Below are 23,988 nucleotides of genomic sequence, written 5' to 3'. Positions count from 1 at the left end.
AAAAGGAAAATACATTATGACCCAGTGAGGTTTTTTTCCAGGAAAGTAGGTAACATTCACAAATCACCCTATGTAATTCATCATATAAAAAAACTAATGAAAAAGGAAAGCAATTGATATAACCCAGCATTCAATCCTGATAAAAATCTCAGCAAACAAGTAATAGAAAGAGATTTTGAGAACATCTAAGAAAAACCCACACCCAGCTATGATACTTAGTGATGAAATACTGAACTCCGTCTTCCTAAAATTAGAGATGTTCACTCTCAGAACTTATATTCAGTATTATATTTAAGGTTCTAACCTGAACATTTAGGCAAGGAACAGAAAGTGACATGTGTGGGGTGGAATATCCCCATTGGAAAGGAAGAAGTATAACTATCTTTTTTCATAGATGACATGATCATCTAATTAGAAAATTTATTAAGATTTACCCAGAAAGCTACTAGAATTAATAACTTAGTTTTACAGGGGTGCACTATGTGAGATCAGTTATGCAAAAAGGACTTTCTGTGTATCAGTAGTGAACATTTGGATATTATTGCTTTTACTTTCATTAACAAAAAATATGAAATACTTATAGATAAATCTGACAAATAATGTGAAAGATCTCCACCTAATCTACAAAATATTAATGAAAGAAAAATTTTAAAAATCAAACTAGAGATATGTACCTCATTCATGGATTCAGACCCATGAACTAAATATTAAGAGGTTGATTCTTCTAGAAGTGATCTATATTTTCAAGGCAATCCAATCAGAACCCTAGTTGAATTTTTTTTTCTAAGAATTGAAAAGTTCATGCTGTAATTCATACGTAAATGCAAGGGAAAAATAGGCAAAACATATCTGAAAAAGAAAAAATTGAAGAGCTAATAACACTGCCTTATTTTAAGAATTATTCAAAAGCTGTGGTAATCAAAAGAACATGGTATTGGCATCGAGATAAACATATTAGGTCAGTGGATCAGAATAGAGTATCCAGAAATATACCTGTGTATGTACATATATGGACAACTAATTTTTGGAAAAGCAGTACAGTGAAAAAAGATTGCCTCTTCAATAAATAATTCTAAAACTATTGAATACTGAAATGCTAAAAAAAAAAATGAGTTTTCATGCATACCTCATACTATACACAAAAATTTGCTCAAATTGGCTTGTGGACCTACATGTTAACCCCAAAACTATAAAATTTCTATAAGAACCCTAAGAGAAAATTTTTTCACCTTGAGTTAGGCAAAGATTTCTTAGCTACAGCACTAAAAGCACTATCTTTATAGTGCTTTCATAAGAGCAAATTGATAAATCAACAAAATTTAAAATGTCTTTCTTTAGAAGACCCTTAAAAAAATTAAAAGACAAGCCATAGACTAGAATAAAATCTTAGTAAAGCATATATCTAAATCTCTAGAATAGATAAGGTACTCCTAAATCTCAACAGAAGGAAAAGAAACAAACCAATTAAAAACATGGTCAAAATATTCAAAAAGACATTTCATCACAGAAAGATGCTCAGCATTCTTCACCATTAGGGAACTGCAAATTAAAACCTCACAGAAATGCCATTAAATACCTATTAAAAATCCTAGTTGTTCAGGGTTTATTTGTTTTCTAAACTGCTGATACAGTCAATATTTATGAGCCTCAGAATAATTATGCTGAGTGAAAGAAGCAAAGAGAAAGATTAGATATTGTGTATAAGACTCAAGAAAATGCAAATCTGTTGTGAAGAAAACAGATCAGCAGTTACTTGGGGATAGAGAATAGAGGAGTGAGAGGAGTTTTCACACAGGAATACAAGTAAATTTGGGCATGGCAGATATATTCATAATCTTGCTTGTGGTAGTGATTTCATGGGCACATAAAGTAGCTTACCAAATTTTACACTTTAAATATGTACAATTTTTGTACTTTGATAATACACAATTTTTGTACTTTGATAATACGTCAAAAAAGACTGCTTAAAGAATAATGGATTCAGGGGCTGGAGTTATGGCTCAGTGATAGAGTGCTCGCCTGGTGCGTGTGAGGACTGGGTTCGAGCCTCAGCACCACCTAAAAATAAATAAATAAAAATAAAAGGTGTCCACCTATAACTAAAAACATATTTAAAAACAAACAATGGTTTCAGAGGGCTGGGGCTTTAGCCCAGCGATGGAGCACTTACCTAGTACATGTGAGGCACTGGGTTCAATCGTCAGCATCACATATAAATAAATAAAATGAAGGGTATTGTGTCCATCTACCACTAAAAAATACTTTTAAAAATAATAATGGATTCAGGAATTTTTATCAACGAAAGGGAATTAACCAAAGTACATGTTTATAGACTGAAATGCTTAAGTTTCTTTCTGTAGCATTATTTTAATTGTACTCTAAAGCAAAAAACACAAAGACAACTTGAAATGTTCTAAAGCAAAAACACAAAGACTGCTTACAATGCTTTTTTTTTTTTTTTTGGAGACTATTTTGATTCCTTTTTGAATTTAAATGAAACCATAATCATAGAGGTGAAACATCAGTTAATTAAACAAGTAGTACCTTTGCTTAGTACCTCAAAATAATATTTATAAATAAAACCTCAAGTACTCAGTATAAAAAATTGATTATAGTTGAACTATTAACTTTTCTTAAACATATATACTTTTGAGCCTAGCACAGTGGTGCATGCCTGTAATCCCCAGTGGCTCAGGAGGCTGAGTCAGGAAAACTCAAGTTCAAAGCCAACCTCAGCAAAAGCAAGGTGCTAAGCAACTCAGTGATACCCTGTCTCTAAATAAAATACAGGGGCTGGGTTGTGGCTCAGTGGTAGAGCGCTTGCCTGGCATGTGTGAGGCCCTGGGTTTGATTCTCAGCACCACGTATAAATAAATAAAATAAAGGTCCATTGACAACTAAAAAAAAATTAACATAAATAAATAAATAAATGAAATACAAAATAGGGCTGGAGATGTGGCTTAGTAGTCGAATGCCCCTGAATTCAATCCCCCGTACCAAAAAAGAAACCAACTTTTGGTATGAAGTATATACCTGTGATTATCTCTGGGATACTTATTTTTTAGATGCAATATTCTTACAACATAGGTTTTTATTAATCAAAATTATTAAAATTGATGTTATTTAGTGTACTAGGAAAAAAGTATATAATGATAACCAAAGCCCATACTTTGATCCACTCATGAAATTCCTCCTGAATTTTACTACATAAGCTTGTTAGCTCATGTTACACAAATAAGTTCTAAGAGCGAAAAATCGGACAAGTGTATTTGTTTCTATAAAGTCATGTGTTAGATTAATTAAAAAGTCCCCGGAAATGTAGTTTACTATGTGTAGATGTTGGAAGATACCACAGAAAATACGAGTTTATTTTATATTTCTCCACCATTTACTAATCATAGTTTAAAATCCTTATTTCAGTTCATGGAAAACACATGTTATTTAGTGTTTTTTGCTCCAAATTCTCAGACTGTGGACAATATAGACTCAAAAAAGCATTTAATTTCCAACTTCATTGAAAGATGTTTGTTTTTCATGTTACCTATTGAAAAATGACCTGTATATTTTCTAGTTTATTTCTTCTCTCATGAAAGAAGAAATTCTTTCTGTACAAAAGGTTTTTTTTTTTTTTTTTTCTATTTTTGTATTTATGTCATTGATGTCTGTTTTTGGCATTTACATGTTCATTATTTTTAATCCTATTAACATTCCTGAGTGACAGGTATTATTTCCCTCTAAGAACTGACTTGCCTAAGTTTCCTCTGCTAATTAAAAGCAAAGAGTCCAACCCACATCTGTTTTCAAAGTTGATGTTCATTCTACTACATGGAATACAGTGACTCTCTACAAAAATAATTTTTTTCATATTTCCTACTTTACATTTATAAAATTGTGAGCTCATTAAACACAAATAAGTTAGGAAATATAAGCCATAATTTTAAAGTAAGGTAAATATAAGCACATCACTATTTATATATCATATTACTCTGAATGTAATGTTAGACTCTCAAGTAACAGTTGTATTGCCATTATTGCTGCTGTAGTTATATCAACACAATGGATTTAAATTAAGATCTATAAAATCTTAAAAGGATGTATAAAAGTTTAAATGTAAATTAGGATCTATAAATTGAATTTTAAAAAGGTTGAAAATAGGCCTAAGATTACCTTTATGTTGATAGAGTCTAACATATAATTCCATATAATAGTAGGTTCAGTATATCTATGGTAGTTTATAACAAGTTTGATTTATTAAATTCATGATGTTTTATTCCAGTATTGTTCTACTTTAAAAATCCAAAGGAAACAAAATTGTATTTCTCCTTTTTTATTTGTTCTTTTTAGATACACGACAGTAGAGTATATTTTGACATATTATACATTCATGGAGGATGTCTTATTCTAATTTGGATCCCATTCTTGTGGTTGTACATGATGTGGAGATTCACTGTGGTATATTCATATATGAACATAGAAAAGTTATGCCCCATTCATTGTACTCTCTTTCCTATTTCCATCCCTTCTCCCTTCACTTCATCCCTCTTTGTCTAATCTAGTGAAATTCTATTCTTCCTCGCACCTTATTTCGTGTTGGCTTCTGTATATCAGAAAGAACATTCAGCCTTTGATGTTTTGGGATTGGCTTATTTCACTTAGCATGATAGTCTTCAGTTTCATCCATTTACTGGCAAAAGTCATAAAGTCATATGTTTTTATGGTTGAGTAACATTTCATTGTGTACATATACCACATTTTCTTTATCCATTCATCTGTAGAAGGGCACCAAGGTTGGTTCAGTACCTTAGCTGTTGTGAATTGAGCTGCTACAAACATTGATATGGCTGTGTCACTATAGTATGCAGATTTTAAGTCCTTTGGTTATATACCAAGGAGTGGGATAACTGGGTCAAATGATGGTTCCATTCCTAGCTTTTTGAGAAACCTCCATACTGCTTTCCAGCGTGGTTGCACCAATTTGCAGTCCCACCAGCAATGTATGAGTGAACATTTTCCTCCACATCCTCACCTACATCCTTGCCTATTGTTACTTGTATTCCTTATTGTTGCCATTCTGACTGGTATGAGATGGAATCTCAGTGTAGTTTTAATTTGCATCTCTCTAATTGCTAGAGATATTGAACATTTTTTCATGTATTTGTTGACCATTCATATTTCTTCTGTGAAATATCTGTTCAATTTCAAAGGAAAAAAAATTAAAATGGAAGGCCTTCAGTCCACTTAACTATTATAAATGAAATTCTATGCCATGTAGTGTTAATAATTATCTCCTCCCATTTGCCATCCGGCTTGGGAGATAACATTCGTGTGAGTATGTCTGAAAGTAAAACTTTTGTACATCCTTTATTAACTGTTCAGCCTAACACTAAGGAGGAAACCATGAAAATTCATACTTTCACCTGACTGTAATGTAATACCAGAGTACAGCAAAACTCCTGCCTGATGCCAGAGTGTACTTGGCCTTTATAAAGTAACTGCTTCTCTTTAATGGAGAAAAAATATGATCCCAAAACCTCAGTGTGTTTTTAATTCACATTTATAGCTGCCTTGTAAATAATGTTGAACCATCCATTTCTCATTGAAGCTCTTCTTCCCTCTTTATGTATTATTAGCACAATCAGTAGCATGTCAGCAGTCTTTCCTCTCTTCCTGTCTGACATTTACCATTAATGTTCCCTGAAGAATATTGAAAGAAATTTCAGGAAAATCTCACAATGTAAAAGGAACTCTTCTCATCTCCCTGGAAGAATTTTCTAAAATTCCAGGTGTATGTTGGCATAATTCTCTTACTAGTATTTGAAAAAAGAAGCCGATATATATAAGTTACTAATTTTCTGACTCAGCTCAAGTTTGTAATTCTAAAACTGTGTTTCATAATTATCAGACTGGAATTTTTGACCTACTAGTAGAAAATGTTGTTCTTCCTAATGTAAGAAAACTGAATTATGAATTCTTGATAAGAATTATGTGAAAATTTTGTCTTCAAGATTAAAATCTCCATTCAGTATAAGCAGAAATATTATCTTTGCCTGAAGGGCAAATAAGGTATTCTAGTAAAAGAAATAAGCAGCAAGTTAGTCTTAGTAAATTTAGTCTTAGAAACTTACTGTTGAATAAGTCAGTATGTACTTTGATCATTTGAAATGTTCTGATTGTTTGTGAACCTCAACAGGTAATGCTGTAAGCTTACATTAAAGACTTTAGTATCCCTGAAGCTTTAACAATTACAATTTGTTTTGATTTTTAAAGGAAATGTTGGGTGAACTCTTCACTCCTGTAGAAACACCTGAAGCACCAAACAGGGGATTCTTTAAAGGCTTATTTGGAGGTGGTGCACAGTCCCTTGATAGAGAAGAGCTATGTAAGTCGATTTATTTAATTTGGATGATGTATCTTTGTAATACAGAAACATTCAAGTCATGTAAATTTTTCTTACATTTGTAAATTATGTTCACTCTTTTCTTCTTTGTCACAATAATATATCCATAGTTTAAGAGAAAACATAAAATTATTTTGTAACTTTGTCCCAAATCAAGGAAATATTTTTCTTAGGGAACCTAAATATAAAATAGTCTCAAGTGGCTAAAAAAAAGTATTCACAAATTACATGAATAATTTAAAGAGTATTTATTTACATTAAATGTGCCTTTCGTTGATAACTGTTGTTAGTCAGATTTTCATTTCTGTGCAAAACTGCCACACATTGCCTGATTGCCCAGGGTTTGGTTTGTTTTGTTTTTTGTCGTTGTTATGGTGGTGGTGGCAGTGGTTTTGTGGTTTTTTTTTTTTTTAATTGGTTGGGGGAGTGTTTTTTTTTTTTTTTAATCGCAATAGAAACCTCCATAACTCCATAACTCTTGCTTTTTTAACTCTTTCTACTCTGCCCTTTGCTCCTGATTCATAATGTAAATCTGGCCAAAAGCATCCAGCAATACCTATGGCACTGACTGAATGCTGTGCTGTATGATATTTTCTCCACCAGACTAAATAGTCTGTCACCTTTAAACCCAACCTCACACAGTCTCTGGGCATGGACAAAATGTAGAAAAAATATTTGTCAATATGTATATAATATAGTGGCTCCTAGTCCAGTTACTAGGAGAGTCCTCATTTCCATCACAAATCTCATCAGTATAGCCTTTACTCTCTGCATTTCTGTCAGCATTCTGTTCTACCAAGCCCCCACCAAAATCATCTGTTAAGCTCTACTTCCAGAATTATAGGCTTTCCCTAGCCCACTTCTCCAAACTTTTCCAAATTCTAGTAGGAAGGATAGTATACGTGAGAAAGGATGAGAATCCAGAGTGTTAAACCTGGCAACACTGGGCCATATCTATCCAGGAATACTTTGCTTATTTGGAGTAGGGCTGAGATATGTAACCGTGCTAGGGCTTGCAGGATGGTCTCCCGGAACTCTTTGTCTTTGCAAAGATCTCAAAGGACTGCTGTTTAAGAGTAAGGGCAAACTGGGAGCAAACCAGCCTTTATACACACAGCTTCAATGACTTGAAAAACTTTCAGTGTTCATTAAGATTTTCCCAGATTGCTAAACTCCTCAGCACCTAGCAGAAGCAAATGGTTGGGAAAGGGATCTTGAGTTTCTCTGAAAGAAGGTAACATATTCTAAATCCTTAAATATAAGTTTTTAAGTATATAGTCATAGATAACCAAGAACATTGAAAAGTAAAACAGAAGAAACATATAGGATCATAGCACTTCAAATACTGAAATCATCAGACACAAACTATGCAGTAAGTATTCATGCATGTTGAATATCCCTTATCTGAAGTGCTTGGTAACAGAATGTTTCAAACTTTAGAACTTTTTGGATCTCTGAATATTTTCATAGATTTTTACTGATTGAATATCACTAATCTTAAAATTTGAAATGTGGAATACTACAAAATCTGCAACTTTTTGAGCCTCATGTTAACTCAGAAAGTTTTAGATTTTGGATAGTTGGCTTATGGATGGTCAACCTATATCATGTTCAAAATGATAAATAAAAATGCCATAGATGAAAAAAAAAACTAAAATTAAGTACTGGAACAAAAGATGAAAAATCCAAATGAAAAACTCAGAGTAGGCATAAGTTGCAAATTAGGCACAGGTGAAGAAAGAATTACATAACTTAAGTTAGGTCAAAAGAAACCATCCAAAATACAGCACAAAGAAATAAAAACATGAAAGTACAGAGGAGAGCCCTACCAAAATACAAGTTGCAGTGGGTAAATCTAATACATATTTAAACCTCAAGTAGGAAGTAGGAAGTATGAAGAATCAATATGTCTGAGAATTTTTTTAAATTGATAAATGATACTGATCCACAAATCCAAGAGGCCTAATGAATTCCAGTTGTTTTTTTAAAAAGTTATCAACTAGATAGACTTATGACTATGTAATGCACTAAAGATAAAGAAAAAAATCTTTAAACTGGATAGAGAAAAATAATAGGTGCCCATTAACAAGTTATAAACTGATACCCGATTTAACAGATAGTAGAACGGTCTTCTTTATGTTGACAGAAGATGATACTTAATCTATGATTCTGTACACAAAAAAAATAGCCTTCAAGAATGAGACATGTTTAGGCCAATGAGTAATAAGTAAGGCTTGCCACCACAGGAAAGAGAATTCTAAAGGGTGTGTTGAGAGAGAAGAAAAATTATTCTCAATGGAATGTCATAGATGTAGAAAATAATGATTGGGAAAAAATTGATATATAAGATCATAAATGTAATTTACTAGTTATAATCACTAACTATCGTTTCTAGGGTAACTTCTCAAATCTAGGATAATGGACCATGGCTTCCAGATGAACAACAGGAAAACCGGTTGTTCCAAAAGAAAACAAGAAAGAGGAAAGAACACAAAATAAAAGGGATAAATACAAAGCATATAAAGGATGGTAGATTTAACTTAAATGAAAATAAGTAATGGTAGCAAATATAAGTAAAATAAATGTTTTAGTTAAAAGACAAGGATTGTTAAATTGAATTTAAGATGAAAGAAATGTTCATTGCATATAAGAGACACTTTTAAAACTTAAGGACACAAAGGTTGAAATTTTAAGAGATGGAAAAACATCAATACAAATGAGGAATCAGCTGGTGTAACACTATTAATGTCAAAAAATTAGACATTAAAGCACTATTTTAATACAATTAATATTTTGGCTTTAAAGTACAAGAAAAACAAATATTACGATGACTATTAGAAAAGATAATTTCCCAATCAGTATACCCATTGACTGATCTGACAGGCAAGACAAAAAACAAAACAAGTAAGGATATGTAGAAGACATAAATGACACAATTAATGAACTTAAACCTAATGAAGAGATATAGAATATTACAATATATACATTCTTTTCAAAAACATACAGAATGTTCATAAAATATCTTCTCTTTATAGGAAAGTTAGAGATACATGTTAATATTTTGGAGTAAATTATCATTATGATACTGCGGTAACAGAAGCAGTTTTACCTATTACCAAAATTAGATAATGGATGTATATATTTATTTATGCATTTCTCTTTACTTTTCTATAATGTAAGTTTGTAACTCACAATTTTAAAAGTTGATTTTTTTTAAGTTGACCATGTATGCGTTAGGCTGGTTTTTATAAAAGAATCAAATTTCAGAATATTAAAATCTGTTGAGTATTTGATTTGATCACAGTGCAGTTGTGCTTGTAATCCATAACAAAAGTAATTCTAAATCCTCATGTTTGAAAACAAAAATATATCCTTCTGCATAACCCTCATGTCAAAGAATTCATAACCATTTTGCATTTTGGTATTCATACAAAGTAGCACTTATGAGTGAAATTTATAGCCCTAAATATATATTAAATATTAGAAAAAGAAAACATCAATGTGATTAAACTGAGCATTCACCTCAAAAAATTAGAAAACAGCAAGATAAATCAAAGAAAGCAAAAAAAGATCAAGGTTATCAATGAAATGATAAATATACAAAAAATATATATCAAAGCAGTCTTAGTTTAGGATGCTGTAACATAATATTATAGAGTAGATGGCTTATAAACAATAGGAATTTATTTCTCATAGTTCTGAAGGTTAGAAATCTGATACCTGGTTCTTGATGAGAGTCTGTTATGGTTTAGATATTAGGTATTCCCAAAAGCTCATTTGTGAGACAATGCAAGAAAGTTTAAAGATGGAAATGATTGGGTTAGGAGGTTTTAACCTAATCAGTTCATTAATTTCCTAATAGGGATCAACTGGGTGGTAACTGTAGGCAAGTAGGGTATGGCTAGAGGAGGTAGGTCATAGAGGGGGGTGTGATTTTGGAGTATACATTCTGTTTGTGGTAAGGGGAGCTCTTTCTTTGCTTCCTGGGTGCAACATCCTGACCTTCTTTCCTCTATCACACTCTTACACCGTGATGCTCAGCTTCACCTCAGTCCCCAAGGAATTGACTTGGCTTTCTAAAGACTGAGACCTCTGGCAACATGAACACCAAATAAATGTTTCCTCCTCTAAAATTGTTCTTGTCACTTCTTTTGATCACAGCAGTGAAAAACTGACTGAAACAAGAGTCCTCTTGGTGGTTTTCAGATAGCTGTCTTCCTGTGGTGTCCTCGCATGGGGGAGAAGAAGCAAGTTAGCTCTCTGATCTTTATAAGACCCTGATCCCATTCGTCAAGACTCCACTCTCATGACCTAATTACGACTCAAAAACCCCACACCCAGCATCACTTTGGAGATTAAATATCAACATATGCACTATGGAGGAACACACATTTAGTCTATAACAAAAACTAAAAATGTTGATTCTTTGAAAGTATTAAAGACGATAAACCTCTGAATAAACCAAGCAAGAATAAAGAAAGGCAAAAGTACACTCTAGGGGATGGAGAACACAGCTTATCTCTGCAGTTATTATTACCATTTTAAAATGAAATTGCCCAAATTATGTTATTTGGATGTATGAATATATCACAGTAATCTCTGCTTTTATATATAACTATAATCCACCAATTTCAAAAACATAAATAGAGGAAAGAACAGTAGAGTAAAGGGAAGGAGATTAGGGGAAAAAGAAGGGAAAGTAAGGAAAAGTACTGGAGATTGAAATGGAGCAAATTATATGCATTTATGAATATTTCAAAATGAACCCCACTATCATATATAACCATAATGCACTAATAAAAACATTTTAAGTAAAAATTTAAGTGAGAAAATGAAATGTAATTTTACGAGAAATTTTTGAAAATATTTGGTGAAATAAATTTCTAAGAAAAAGATACCTTACAAAGATGGACAAAAAACAATAAAAAATAGAAATAGCACTATACTTATTTTAGATGTTGAAACTGTCATTTCAAACTTCCACAAGTAAGGGCTCCACTAGTAACTTCTATCAAATATTTAGGGGAAAAATTACTCTACTTCCACAAAATCTTTTTCAAAAAAATCAAGAAAGAAGGTACACTTATTAGCTCATTGTGCACAGCCTTTCTAGTAAAAACCTAAACAATCTGAGAAAGGAAAAAATAAAGGTAAATGTCACTTGTGAATATATATACAAGATTCAAAATGTCATGTTAATGTAATAAATCCAGCATTAACCAATGAAGATAATATATCAAGCTGAAGAATTCTAAGTTGATTTGTTCTTTTAAGAAGAAACAATCAATTAGTAATTCACCACATTAAGAAATTAAAGAGGAAAAATAATGACCACCCAAAAAAATGCAAGAAAGAAAATTTTTAAAATTTCTTATCAGTTCATCACAGGTTTCTACAATTAAGTTGACAAATTGTAGCTACAAGACATAGTACAATTTTTAGCTACCAAAACCCTACAGCAAATATGCATTTAATGCCATATTATTAAAAGATAATAAAAATTTTACTTTGATGTCAGGAATGAGGCATTATTCCTATTGTTACTACATATATTTAACTTTGTATTAAAGTTCCTAGAGGGTATGGGAAGGGAAGGAAAAAAAAGTTTTAGTAATTGGGGAGGAAAAACAAAGCAATCCTTTTGCAAACAATTAATAAAATGATATGTTTAGAAAATACAAAAACATCTTCCACTAAAATTGTTAGAAACAAAAGCTTAGCAAACTTACTGGATATAATCATTATAGAAAAGTAAAATTTATATTAACAAAAAATGAAATTTTAAAAATTACTATTTATACAAGTTTTCTATTGCTGATGTAACAAATTAAAAACTTATTGGCTTAAAACAACCCACAATTTACTATCTTAGAATTCTGTAGGTTAGAAGTCAACATGGATCTTATTGGTGTTGCCAGGGCCAAGTTCCTTTTTGAAGGATCTAGGGGAAAATGTTTCCTTGCCTCTTTCATCTTTGTATATTTTGGCTTATGTTCCAAAGCCAGCAATGTCACATTTCTCTATTTTCTGAAGGCACTTCTATCTCTGCCCACATGTAGGAAAAGCACTTTAGCTTTTAAGGATTCATGTTCTCAAATGTTACCTAAATATATACAGGATAACTTCTTTCTCTCTCTCCAGGTCCTTCTCATAGTCACTTCTCTAAAGTGCCTTTCTATTAAGAGGTAACATATTCATATTGCAGGGATTGGAATGTGATCTTTGAGAAGGAGGGTGGCATTTTCCCGCTTACCACAAATATTTATTTTTATAAATCAGGCAGATGGTGGTAGCTCAGTGGTAGAATGCTTGCCTATCATGCACAAGGCCTAAGGTTCCATCCCCAGCACCAAAAGTAAATAGAGGAAGGAAGAAAGGAAAGAGAAAAAAAGAAAGGGAAAGGGAGGAAGGGATTGTTAATAGAAAATGTTTAAAATCTCCATGGAGGATATAGAAAATTGTAAAATCTATTGAAAGAAATTAAAGAAGACTAAAATAAATGGATCCATATACTATGTTCATGCAGTGGGAAAATGCAGTATAAGATATGTATCTACTCATATGCATGTATGTGGTTGAATGTGTATACATATACATATATATGCACACATAATAAGTCCTAACCAAAATACTCTCCCAAAAATATGTGGCTGATCATAACTTTTACATAAAAATTCAAAGGGTTCTCACCACTTCTATTCAGTGTTTTACCAGAGATTCTACCAGGGCAATTAGTCAAGAAAAGGAAGTGTAGAAGGCATGCAGATTAGAATGAAAGATGTAGAATTCTCTTTATTTGCAAATGATATCATCTTACATAAAGAAGATCCTAAGAATCTACCAAAAAATTATAGCTATTAAACACGTCAGCAAGGTTAAAAGATATAAGATCAATATTAAACAACTGCATTTCTATATGCTAGCAGCAAATAATCAAAGAAGAAAACAAGTGCATTTGCAGTATCATCAAAAATACAAATCCTTTGAAAATAATTTAACAAAAGAAGTAAAAGACGTACACCGAAAACTTCAATCTATCATTTAAAGAAAGTTAGATGTAAATAAGTGAACTAACATCTCATGTTCATGGATTGGAATACTTAAGACTGTTAAGATATACAGCTGATCAGTTAGCATAGAGAAAGATGCTCAACATCAGTACTGCCCAAATTGATCTACACATTTAACACAATACCCATTCAAAGTCACACTTAGTTTTTGCATAAAGCAGGATATTCCTAAGATTCATGAAAATGCAAGGAATGCAAAATAGCCATACAAAAACTAATATCTCAAAAAAAAAAAAAAGAAAGAAAGAAAAGCTAGAGGATTTACACATTCCAGCTTTGAAACTTACTATAAAGATTTAGTCACCAAGACAGAGGGTTACTGGCATAAGTACAGATATATAGATCAATGGACTAGAATTGAGAGTCCAGAATTAAACCTGTAACATTTATAGTCAATTGCTTTTCTACAAGTATGTCAAAAAAATTCAATGGTGAAAGAGTGGACTTTTCTGTAGGAATGCCAAGAAAATTCAGTGGTAAAAAGAATTTTTCAACAAATGATATTGGAACAACTGGATATCCACATAAATAAATAAATGAATCAAGTTGTACCCCACTTTTACAGCATAAAAATCATAACCTCAGAAAAGATCAAAGACTTCAGTCTAAGAGCAAAACGATAAAACTCTCAGAAGAAAACACTGGTACCAATTTTTGTGATTTTTGATTAGGCAGTGGTTTCCCCAGATGTGACACCTAAATCACAAGCAACCAAAGAATAAAGTAGATAAATTAGAATTTCCAAAATTTAAAACCTAGTGCTTCAAAACAGTATATCAAGAAAACAGTGAGAAGACAATCCAGAGAGGTATAAAATATTTGCAAATCATATATCTGCTATCTGATAAGACCTAGTATCCAGAATATAGAAAGAACTGTAACAACTCAATAATAAAAAGACAAATAGCCCAATTTCAAAGTGGGGAAAACATTGAATACATATTTCTCCAAAGAAAGTGTGCAGCTGATCAATTAGCATAGGGAAAGATGCTCAACATCATTTGTTATTTGAGAAATGCAAATCAAAGCACGGTGAAATATCACTTCACACTTACTAGAGTGGCTCTCAAAAAACACACGCACAAATGTTGACAAGGATATGGAGAACCTGGAATGCTCATACATTGCAGATAGGAATGAGAAATGGTCCATGTTCTTTAGAAAATTGTCTTAAAGGTCCCAAAAATGTTAAACATCAAGTTACAGTATGACCCAACAATTGCACTTCTGGGCACATACCCAAGAGAATTGAAAACATGTTCACACAAAATTTCTGCAAATGTTCATGATAGCATTATTCATAATAACCAAAAAGTGGAAACAGCCAAAATGTCCACTAACTAATGGATCAATATGCAAGGTGTACACGTAAAATATGTTTATTCAGCTCTAAAAGGGATGAAGTACTGTTATATGCTGCAACATAGATGAACCTTGACAACATTATTCTCAATGAAAGACATTTACATACTATATGAAATGTTCAGAATAGGCAAATATATAGAGAAAGAATATAATAGTAATTGACAAGGACTGGAAGAGTAGAGAGTGACTACTAACAGGCCTGGGACTTCTTTGGGAGTGATGAAATGCTCTGAAATTAGATAGTAGTGATGATTGTACAGCTTTGTGAATAAACTAAAAATCACTGATTTGTTAACCTTTAAAGGTAAGCTGAAAGAAGAGGGAGAGAATCTTGAATAAGCCTTTTAAGAATTTAAGAGTTTAATGATCTGAGTATTAGATAATGAGGGTCTGGATTATAAAGGAAAGGGAAACAATGATCCTTTGAAGGAAAAACTTGATCTGTTTTATAATGACAAGAAAAATGGAGACAAAGAAAGGGATGTAGGATATCTACAAATTTTGGAGACTGAAATAGAATACTGAATAAATTCATTTTTCTTCTGAGACTAAGGATAGTCTAAGAATTATGGAGTAAAACTAAATCAGATATGTATATGTATAATCTATATATTTGAACTTGAATATAAATATCTGTAAGTTAATACTCTCTAATTTTCTGCGATCTTAAGAATAATATTTGATTGCATAAACTGGTGTCAGTGTGCCTATTGCTCATTTCAACAGATAAGTTCCACCCCTTTTTTGCACAAGTCATGCTGTATGAACTAATATAGAGGATGGTATTTATTAATATACCTAGTATTTTGCATGTTTGAAAGAAGTATCTAGAAATGATTTATTATAATAAAAGAAACACATTAATGATAAAGTTATACATATAAATGTTCCAGTTATATTGTCACTCAAATGAAAAATTCATGTAGTAGGATTTTATGTTAATAGAAATCTTCAGCTTTTGAATTGACTCATTTATCAAATCCTTTCAGTTGGAGAGTCATCCTCAGGAAAGGCTTCACGGAGTCTTGCACAGCATATCCCTGGCCCAGGTGGCATTGAAGGTGTGAAAGGGGCAGCCTCTGGAGTTGTTGGTGAATTAGCACGAGCCAGGTTGGCCTTAGATGAAAGAGGGCAGAAGCTCAGTGACTTAGAAGAAAGAACGGCAGCTATGTTATCAAGTGCAGATTCATTTTCAAAACATGCTCATGAGGTATGTCTGTCCAGCATATATTTAAACAAAAAACCGTAGACAAAGCAAGTAGGAGAATTATTGTTTTTATATAGCTATTGCATTTCTACACACATGAATTTGCTTATATCCTTTGTACAAGTGCAGATCCCTGATTTTTTACCACCAGAGGGAACCATTACAAGAATATGTCTCAGTAACCTTAGATTTCTTACTATAGTTTACAAATTTGAAACATATCTGCTCACCTTCAAAATCTATAAACAATGCCAGCATCTTTGCAGCTATTTCTTAGGGAATGCATAATAATACTAATGTTTCTTAATCCCTCAGAGTGTAGTCTCATCTTGCCCTAGAAAAGGAAATCATTTGCCTCCTTGATTCTGCCAGGTGAATCTGAATAATTAAAATTGGAAAATATTTTGATGCAAATAAACAATACTAAGTCTATCTTGAAACCAATTAATATGGAGGGATAGCAAGATACATTTTGCAATGAACTCATCTTGATGTACTTTGGAAGTCATGTAGAGCTCAGAAACACATGCTAGAAAGTAGGGATCTCTAAATGACCTCCTGAGAAACGTGTTTTGACTAACATAGTGCTCCTTAAAATTGAACTTAAAATAAGCCGTTATGTAAAATGCACAGTTTTTTCATTTTTGTACTTCTGCCATTCCATGCTTTGACACGTAGTACTTCCCATATTTAATTCTGGACTGGCCCTTGAAGATATTTTGAGTTTGTTGTATGAAGGAGCCTTATCAAAATTATTTTTTTTACTTCAGCACCTAAATCTCTAATAATAGCTCTCTTTTAAATGTTTCAACCAAAAGTCTTCTCTTCTTTGCTCAAGAGTGCTGAAATTTAGAATGCATGAAAGGGGTAACTTGACCTGGGAAATACTTGTTCAGAACTTCAAAGAGTTTTAGAGGTCCTTTGTGGGAGTACTTGTACTGTGTCCACATGTATTTCAGATGTAGCCTAGTAGGCTTCAATCCAGGACTAGATTTTTGTTGTCAGAGCTCTGCCACCTGACTATATGATCCCTAAGGCACATAGCATTTCAGACCATTTCATAATATATCCACACTCTAAATAGTTAGCAGAAAGCTCAATCTCAAATTCATAGCTTTTCCCTTCTACCAGATGTTCTTCAGTCATACTTGAGAGTCTAAGGAAGATAATACATTGAGGTGGTTACAGTCATGGCTTCTTGAATCAGACTGCCTGAGCCCGGATCCCAGGTTCACCATTATATTAACCTGGGTAATCCTAGAAGCCTCAGGTTCTTCATTTATTGAATGGGGAAAAAATTAATGTGTAACCCAAGAATTGTACAGATCAAATGAAGTCAAGTAGGGAAAGTTTGCCATTCATCACCTGGCTCAGAATAGGTGCTCAGGAAACCTGAAATGGCAATAGTAGTAGAATTTCACCCTTTCATTATTTTTAGTCCAAATTAGAGACATGAAAATAACCTTATTTTTACTTTTACTAACTTTGTCACCGAATTAGGGTCACATCTCTTAAGAAATTTGAAGACCTTCTAGGCTAGTCTTAATGGTTATAATCACTTTTTTCCTCTAAATGGAACAGTTCTTACTTAATACTTTCAATGAAATGATTTGAAGTAACCTATATAGTAACACTAGAGAATGTTTCATAATGATATAATGTTTTTGAAAAATATAGAAACCTGTTATAAATACCATTGTTATGCCTTTTAAAAAATGTTCTCTCCCCCTCTCTCTCTTCCTCTTTAGATGATGTTGAAATACAAAGATAAAAAGTGGTACCAGTTCTGACAGCCAGACTCCAATTAAGTCCAACTTCAACCAGAAGGAAAAAAATTTTCCTTTTTTATTTCACTGATTGATTTAAGAAAGTTAACATTAAAGAGATGTTCATCACTGAGTACTGTCCTAGCACAATCATGCACTGTTTTACCTCAGTCACTCGGCATTAACTGAGGAGTCTTCACACACACACACACACACACACACACACACACACTCTCTCTCTCTCTCTCAAACTGAAGTATATGGTGTGTGCAGACTGTGAGTTGACAATTTGAGTTCTAACCAGATCACATGTGACAGATGAAGAAACACAGGGGGAAGCTGAGGAGACATGGCAGGGACTATTCCTTGGATCATTCCTGTATTAAACTTTCATATGCCAAAAGATTTCATGCCATTGTATCTGCCATCAGTGTTTGACCTGTTGGGGAGAGGCAGTAAGTCCAAAGTCCTGAAGTTGAAACAGTTTTGTCATCGGACTGGATTATAAACAGCTGTGTTGAACTTTCCCTCCCTTAAATTGACTGGTCATCAGTATCATTAGTGAAAAAGAAACAAACTGTTTCCCTGTCTTTAGACTAAGCTGAATGGTGGGCTTTAAATAATAAAATCATACACATACTTGACTTGTGTATGGGCTACTCTTGGATTCTTGTTATTATATACTTGTGTTTAGTTCATACTTTGTCAAAAGCAAAACAAGGTGATACATCACTTTTCATTGAAAAGAAAAGTGTAGAGCATGACTGAATTGCTCATCATTCTGGGAGTTTCCATGTAGTGGCTATGCAGTGTGGAAAGTGAGAAAAACCTCCATTGTGGTGAGGAGAATACTTCAATGTCCTTTGTCCTCATTCTCATTAATTCAGCTAAAGGTGGATTTGACCAAAATAGTTACTGGTTAAATTTGTAGAAAAGTTGAAATTGGCTAAGTTTTTAATTTTGCTTGAATTTTTATAAAATGTTTAACCAAATGTACCTTTGCATTATTTAATTAAAATTGCTAAAAAAAAAAAAAAAGTTTCATTATTTCAGTAAAATGTTCAGTTCCCCTTTTAAAATGCCCTTTACTTGCTAACAGTTCCAATACACTCAGGTGATGAGCCAGTTAAATCTTAGTGCACATGCTATCGCATGGAAACTATAAGCATCTGTTGTCAATAAGTAGCTATATAAGAGTCTAGTCTGATGACCTACAAAATATTTGCTGTATAAATATACTAAAAATCTGTACATATCCTTTCAAGGTTTTAAAAAGCCAAAGAAAAGGAAAATACTTATACTTTGGTAACAAAATTATTTCTGTAATGGAATACAAAGCAAATTGAGATAGCAGTGGACAATAGAATAGCACTACAGACAGGAAAAAAATTACTCCATAGATCTGGAAGCAAGTAATATAATAATACAGACTAATCTGAGATTATAATTGATGGTTGTTAAAGCGGCAAAGGAAGATCAAAATAGAAACATTAAAATTAATGTTAATGAAATTTTAATATTGTCTTCTATAAAAATGTTTTAAATATTTTTTTCATTAAGAGATTATCAGAGCACAAATTGACTGCAAACATGATTGTTTTTCTATTCCATATGATTATTAAAGCTATATGTAGAACATCTTTTTCATGCACTCTGTTATGCATATGTTCTTCTTTACACTTTTCACTAAGAAAATTTTTGTTTACATTTTATAATGTGTACTGCTGGATATAAAAGTTTACATTAAAGTTTACTTTAAATATCATTGGGTAGGAACTAAATATATGTGATGTGTGATATAGATTATAAATCAAGTCAAAAGAAATATTTTTAAAATACAGTAATTTTCAAAAGCGTTTGGATTTGTAGAAAGTGCTGATGAATAACAGTTCTGTTTAATTACTATCAGCTGTATGTGAACATTCAGCAGTTTACAAATTGCTTAATTTGTATATTATTCAATAAACCCATTGTTTCACCATACGTCACAGATTAGATTATTTTTATAGGTATAGTTTGGTGGTGAATATTATCAATAAAATCAGAAGTTATAGATTTGAAAAAGTTAAGAAGCATTAAGTAAGTTAATATACTGGTTGATTGTCCATTTGGAAGGTCATATTAACTTTATTTGCTGTGTTTTTCTTATTTGTATGTCAACTTCATTTTTACTGTTATTTTTCTTGTTGTATATAAAATGAACCAAACATGTAATTATTTCCAAATTAGAAAAGTAGATAGATTTACCTAAGATGGATTTTATAAGAAAATCTTAAATCAGTGTTTTGAGTTTTTTATTTTTAAATTATGCACAGCAAACTAGAGACTCATTTAGCATTAGAAAGCTTAAACTACTTTTAAGTATAGGAAATGAACTTCTCAGAGTTCTACTTGATTCAGTCTGTAGATAAGAGTCTGTATTAATAACTAACCCAGGGAATTTATTGTAATTTGAGAGATATTTTTTTAATGCAAAAAAGTAGTAGTCACCAGCAAGCCAGGATTTCAGGAAAAATAACAAAAAAAAAAAAAAAATGAAGAAAGAAAGAAAAGAAAGAAGAAAAAAAGTCAAAATAGAAAATAACAGAAAGATTAAAAACTTTTGTGTGCTTTCTTCATGTCTTCAACATTGTTTTGTTGCATTTGTCCTTGACTCTAAAATCATTGAAGTATTCATCAGTTAGCTTTTGTCAATAGAGAGTGGTTTCCCCTTTAAGTACCACATACCCAATTTGTTTCACTTTGCAAAACTAAAATCCATACACATTGCTTAGAAAGTTATTTAAAACACACGCTTTTAACAAATTCTGTGTAATATATCCCTTTGAAATTTTGCATTGACACCCTTGGTTTGCATTTCAGTCATATGAAGTGTATCCAAAAACTCATTATAAATTCAAATAAGCTAATTACTAACTTCTTAATTTGATTTTTTAATGGATATGAAACAATGCTGCTATTTGTCTCTGTTACTGTGTGTAAACATGTTGCAATTTAATTAAGCATAGTACTTTAAAGAAAGAAGCATTTCCTTTACTTACAACTTCTTGTAGGTTCCTCTGAAGTTATTTCATGTAAAGATATGTGTCTTAAACAAGTCTGAAAGTGTTATATACTTTTAGCTTACAGGTGATACTGCAGAAACAACTGAGGAAAGGAATATGTGGAAGACACCACAGAGTTCAGAGTTTTACCCTGAGTTCTATATTGCATATATGTTTTGCTTAAGGCATTTCTCTTGTGACAATAGAAAAGCTATATCCAAAGGTAAATTTTTTGTGGCAAAAACTTATTTTACACTTTAACTTTGGGGATTTTGTTTATTTGTTTCTGCAAAATAAAGAGCACTGAACTTTAAACTTGAATTTTTTTCTGCACTTTTTTAGGTAAGGAAAATTTTTTATTATCATTTAATCCATTTCTCAGTTTAAATCAAGTGATCCATTATATTAAAAAAATACCAAAATCATAAATATGCTGCTAACTGCACCTTAAACAACCTGATCAGTTTTAAAACCTTATTTAATAGGGTTTTATATAAAGATAAAAAGAAGTAAAATTATTTCCTGTATGTTTCAGTGTTCTTAGTCTTAAATTATTGCAACACTTTCAGATTTGTTTTACAATCATATGGTAACATGTTATATTTATACATACTGCTAGAGAATATACTTTTAGTTTTAAAATGGAATTTTTATAAATGTACTCTTTAATTTTAAAAATGGTGAACTTGTTAAGTTTTAAGTCAAAGTACTTAAAAAGTATGTATATTATCCATACAAAAAGTTATGTTTTACGCTTATAATAAGAAATATTGATATCTCATATCGAGATACAATTAATTTTAAAAATCATTCATCATTTAAAGTCTTCACACATCAGGAAAGATATTATTGCTATGGTTAAAAATACAAAACAAATCTCTATTGAGCATTTTCAAATATTATTTTTATTTTAGGGGAAAATGCCCACAACAATAATTTCAAGGTCTTTCTCAATAGCTACAACTTGCTGTTGGATGCCTACTTTACCTATTGTTTTAAAATATAGATATAAATATATATATATATATTTAAAATAGTTTTCCAGGTATTTTCTTCTACCTTTTTTAAAATAAATTTCCAAAAATTAAAACAGAGTTTATGTATTTTTGTCAATGAAGGTTTTTATTTTGTAGTTTATAGAATTTATTCCTTATCAGTTTGATACTTGATCAATATTCCTAGGCTTTTTAAATCTGTATTTACTTTGAAAAAGAACGCTCCTGTATCTTAAATGTCCTTTTTTTTCTTTTTCCTTTTCCTTTTAGAGAACTCTTTGATTGAAATTAATGCCCACAAAAATGTCTCTTTTTTTTTCATTTAAAAATGAATGTGAAGATATGTTTACAGCTTTTGTTCATTGCTCTTCTCATCATTCTGATCAATTTCTTGTAAAGTGCTATAAGGATTATTTTTTCTGTGAATATTAATGATCTTACTGCTGCCTCAGAAATTTCAAAGATTCTGTGAACAGAAAACAGTTGTTGCAACCAAAAAAAAAAAGGGAAAACTAACCATTCTCAACTGAATTGAATTAAATGATTTTCATAACTTCCCAAATATCAGGGTTATGATACTGCTTTCTTTAGCTACTAATAACAGTCTTAAATTTTATTAGGCATGGTTCATTTATAAATTGAATAGAGTAGTCTAGGACTACTTGTAAGTGCTCTTTTTAATTTTCTCTTTACGTCAAGAAAAAAAAAAAATCATGAATGTCAGTTTTGCCAGTACTTTGCAATGAGGCTTATAGTTTAAGTTAAAATTTTATAGTATGTGTAAATACATCAGTATTACTTTATTGTAGGTCGTTTGACTCAGGCATTTGAAAAGGGATGTATATTAATGGCAGTGGAATTCTGTCTATTTTAATTTTGTTTTTTAAAATACTTCTGCTGTTTTGTGTTCAACTGAAAATAATGTAAGGAGTTGAAACAGACTCAATATATCAATGGAAAGCAATGCAAAGAAGATAAATCATGTTTTAATTTCATTTATTTTTTTGTAAATAAACAGTACTGCGATACTTTAGGTGTGATCTCTGTTCAATAATGGTAGGTAGAACCAGAAAAAACATTTTGCTTTCTTATATTATTGGTTCCTTGTAAATGCATTACCAAAAGACAATATAAGAGAGAGCAAGATTTAGTTTCTAACATTGTCCATGTCAGGGGCAAGCATGTTTCATATAGAGCTCTAGCTTGTGTGTGTCTTAAGCTGTAGTAGCAGGTGTTTTCAGTTGCTACACTTTTTTTTTTTTTTAATCTTGCTCAATCCCAGTAACTATCTCAAAGGTAATTGCTGGAATATGCATTTGAAACAAGTTTTTTAAAAAATCTGTGTATTGGTTCATTAAAAAAAAAAAAAAACACTACTACAAACACTAAACAGTGTGTTAAAACTTTGTAGTTATTTTGCATTCCTGTACTTTATCAGCAAAAAAAAAAAAAAAACTGTCATTACATCAAAAGTTTAAAATTAGGTAATGAAATATTTTTGTAAATAAATACCATTAAGCTGGTATTTTAAAAAATGTATCATAAATTATTGTTTCTGGAAAATGTTCATAATATGTATGTCTCTTTATGCTGAAGGGCTCTGATTGGGCAAAATAAAATACTCTAACCTCTCCTGAAACTAAACAAGCCCTTTTTCTGGGAAATTTGTTTTAATACTTTTCTGCATTGTGTAAAATTAACCCATCAATTTAACTCAAGAAAATAATAACATATTTCCACAACTCTGAAGGGAAAATCAAGTTACTCAGGTAATTCAAGCAGGCCAGCTCTGTTTTTCTTAACTGTCTTCATCTTTTGGTTTAAGTCACCTCCCACTGCAGTGGGTAGAAAGGACAAGGGATGAATAGGAGTCAATTAGATCTAGATGTGTGCTTCTTGGCCTTCCATGTGTACATGTTGTTAAAATGCAAATCTGGGTTAAGTATATATGGTCTTTGTAACATGCCTTGAGTAGCAAGGCTATAAATTCTTTCCTTAATTAGCCTTTTGATAGTTGATATGTCGGTAGCAGTGTTCAACTGCTTGCACCAAAAATAAACACCATGAATGGATCTAGAATAACGTAACTGAAAGAAAACCAAGCTATTTATTTGTCGCCGTTTCCACTGTATTTTAGAATAAAG

General features: G+C 31.7%; 1 protein-coding gene across 3 annotated transcripts in view; it reads left to right on the top strand.

The window, feature by feature from the left end:
• Positions 1-22,872, top strand: part of STXBP5 (syntaxin binding protein 5) — a 176,335-nt gene extending 153,463 nt beyond the window's left edge. For all 3 annotated transcript variants that reach the window (XM_079146831.1, XM_079146830.1, XM_079146832.1), the window contains 3 exons: positions 6,268-6,379; positions 15,822-16,042; positions 17,788-22,872. In XM_079146831.1, coding sequence (XP_079002957.1) covers positions 6,268-6,379; positions 15,822-16,042; positions 17,788-17,829 — 375 coding nt within the window. In that variant the 3' untranslated portion in view covers positions 17,830-22,872. The remainder of the gene's footprint in view (positions 1-6,267; positions 6,380-15,821; positions 16,043-17,787) is intronic.
• Positions 22,873-23,988: the final 1,116 nt, after the last annotated feature.

This window comes from Sciurus vulgaris, assembly GCF_902686455.1.
Source record: "Sciurus vulgaris genome assembly, chromosome: 7".
NCBI classification, from domain to species: domain Eukaryota; kingdom Metazoa; phylum Chordata; class Mammalia; order Rodentia; family Sciuridae; genus Sciurus; species Sciurus vulgaris.
The sequence above is the reverse complement of the archived record's forward strand: the minus strand, read 5'-3'. Positions and strand labels throughout refer to the sequence as shown.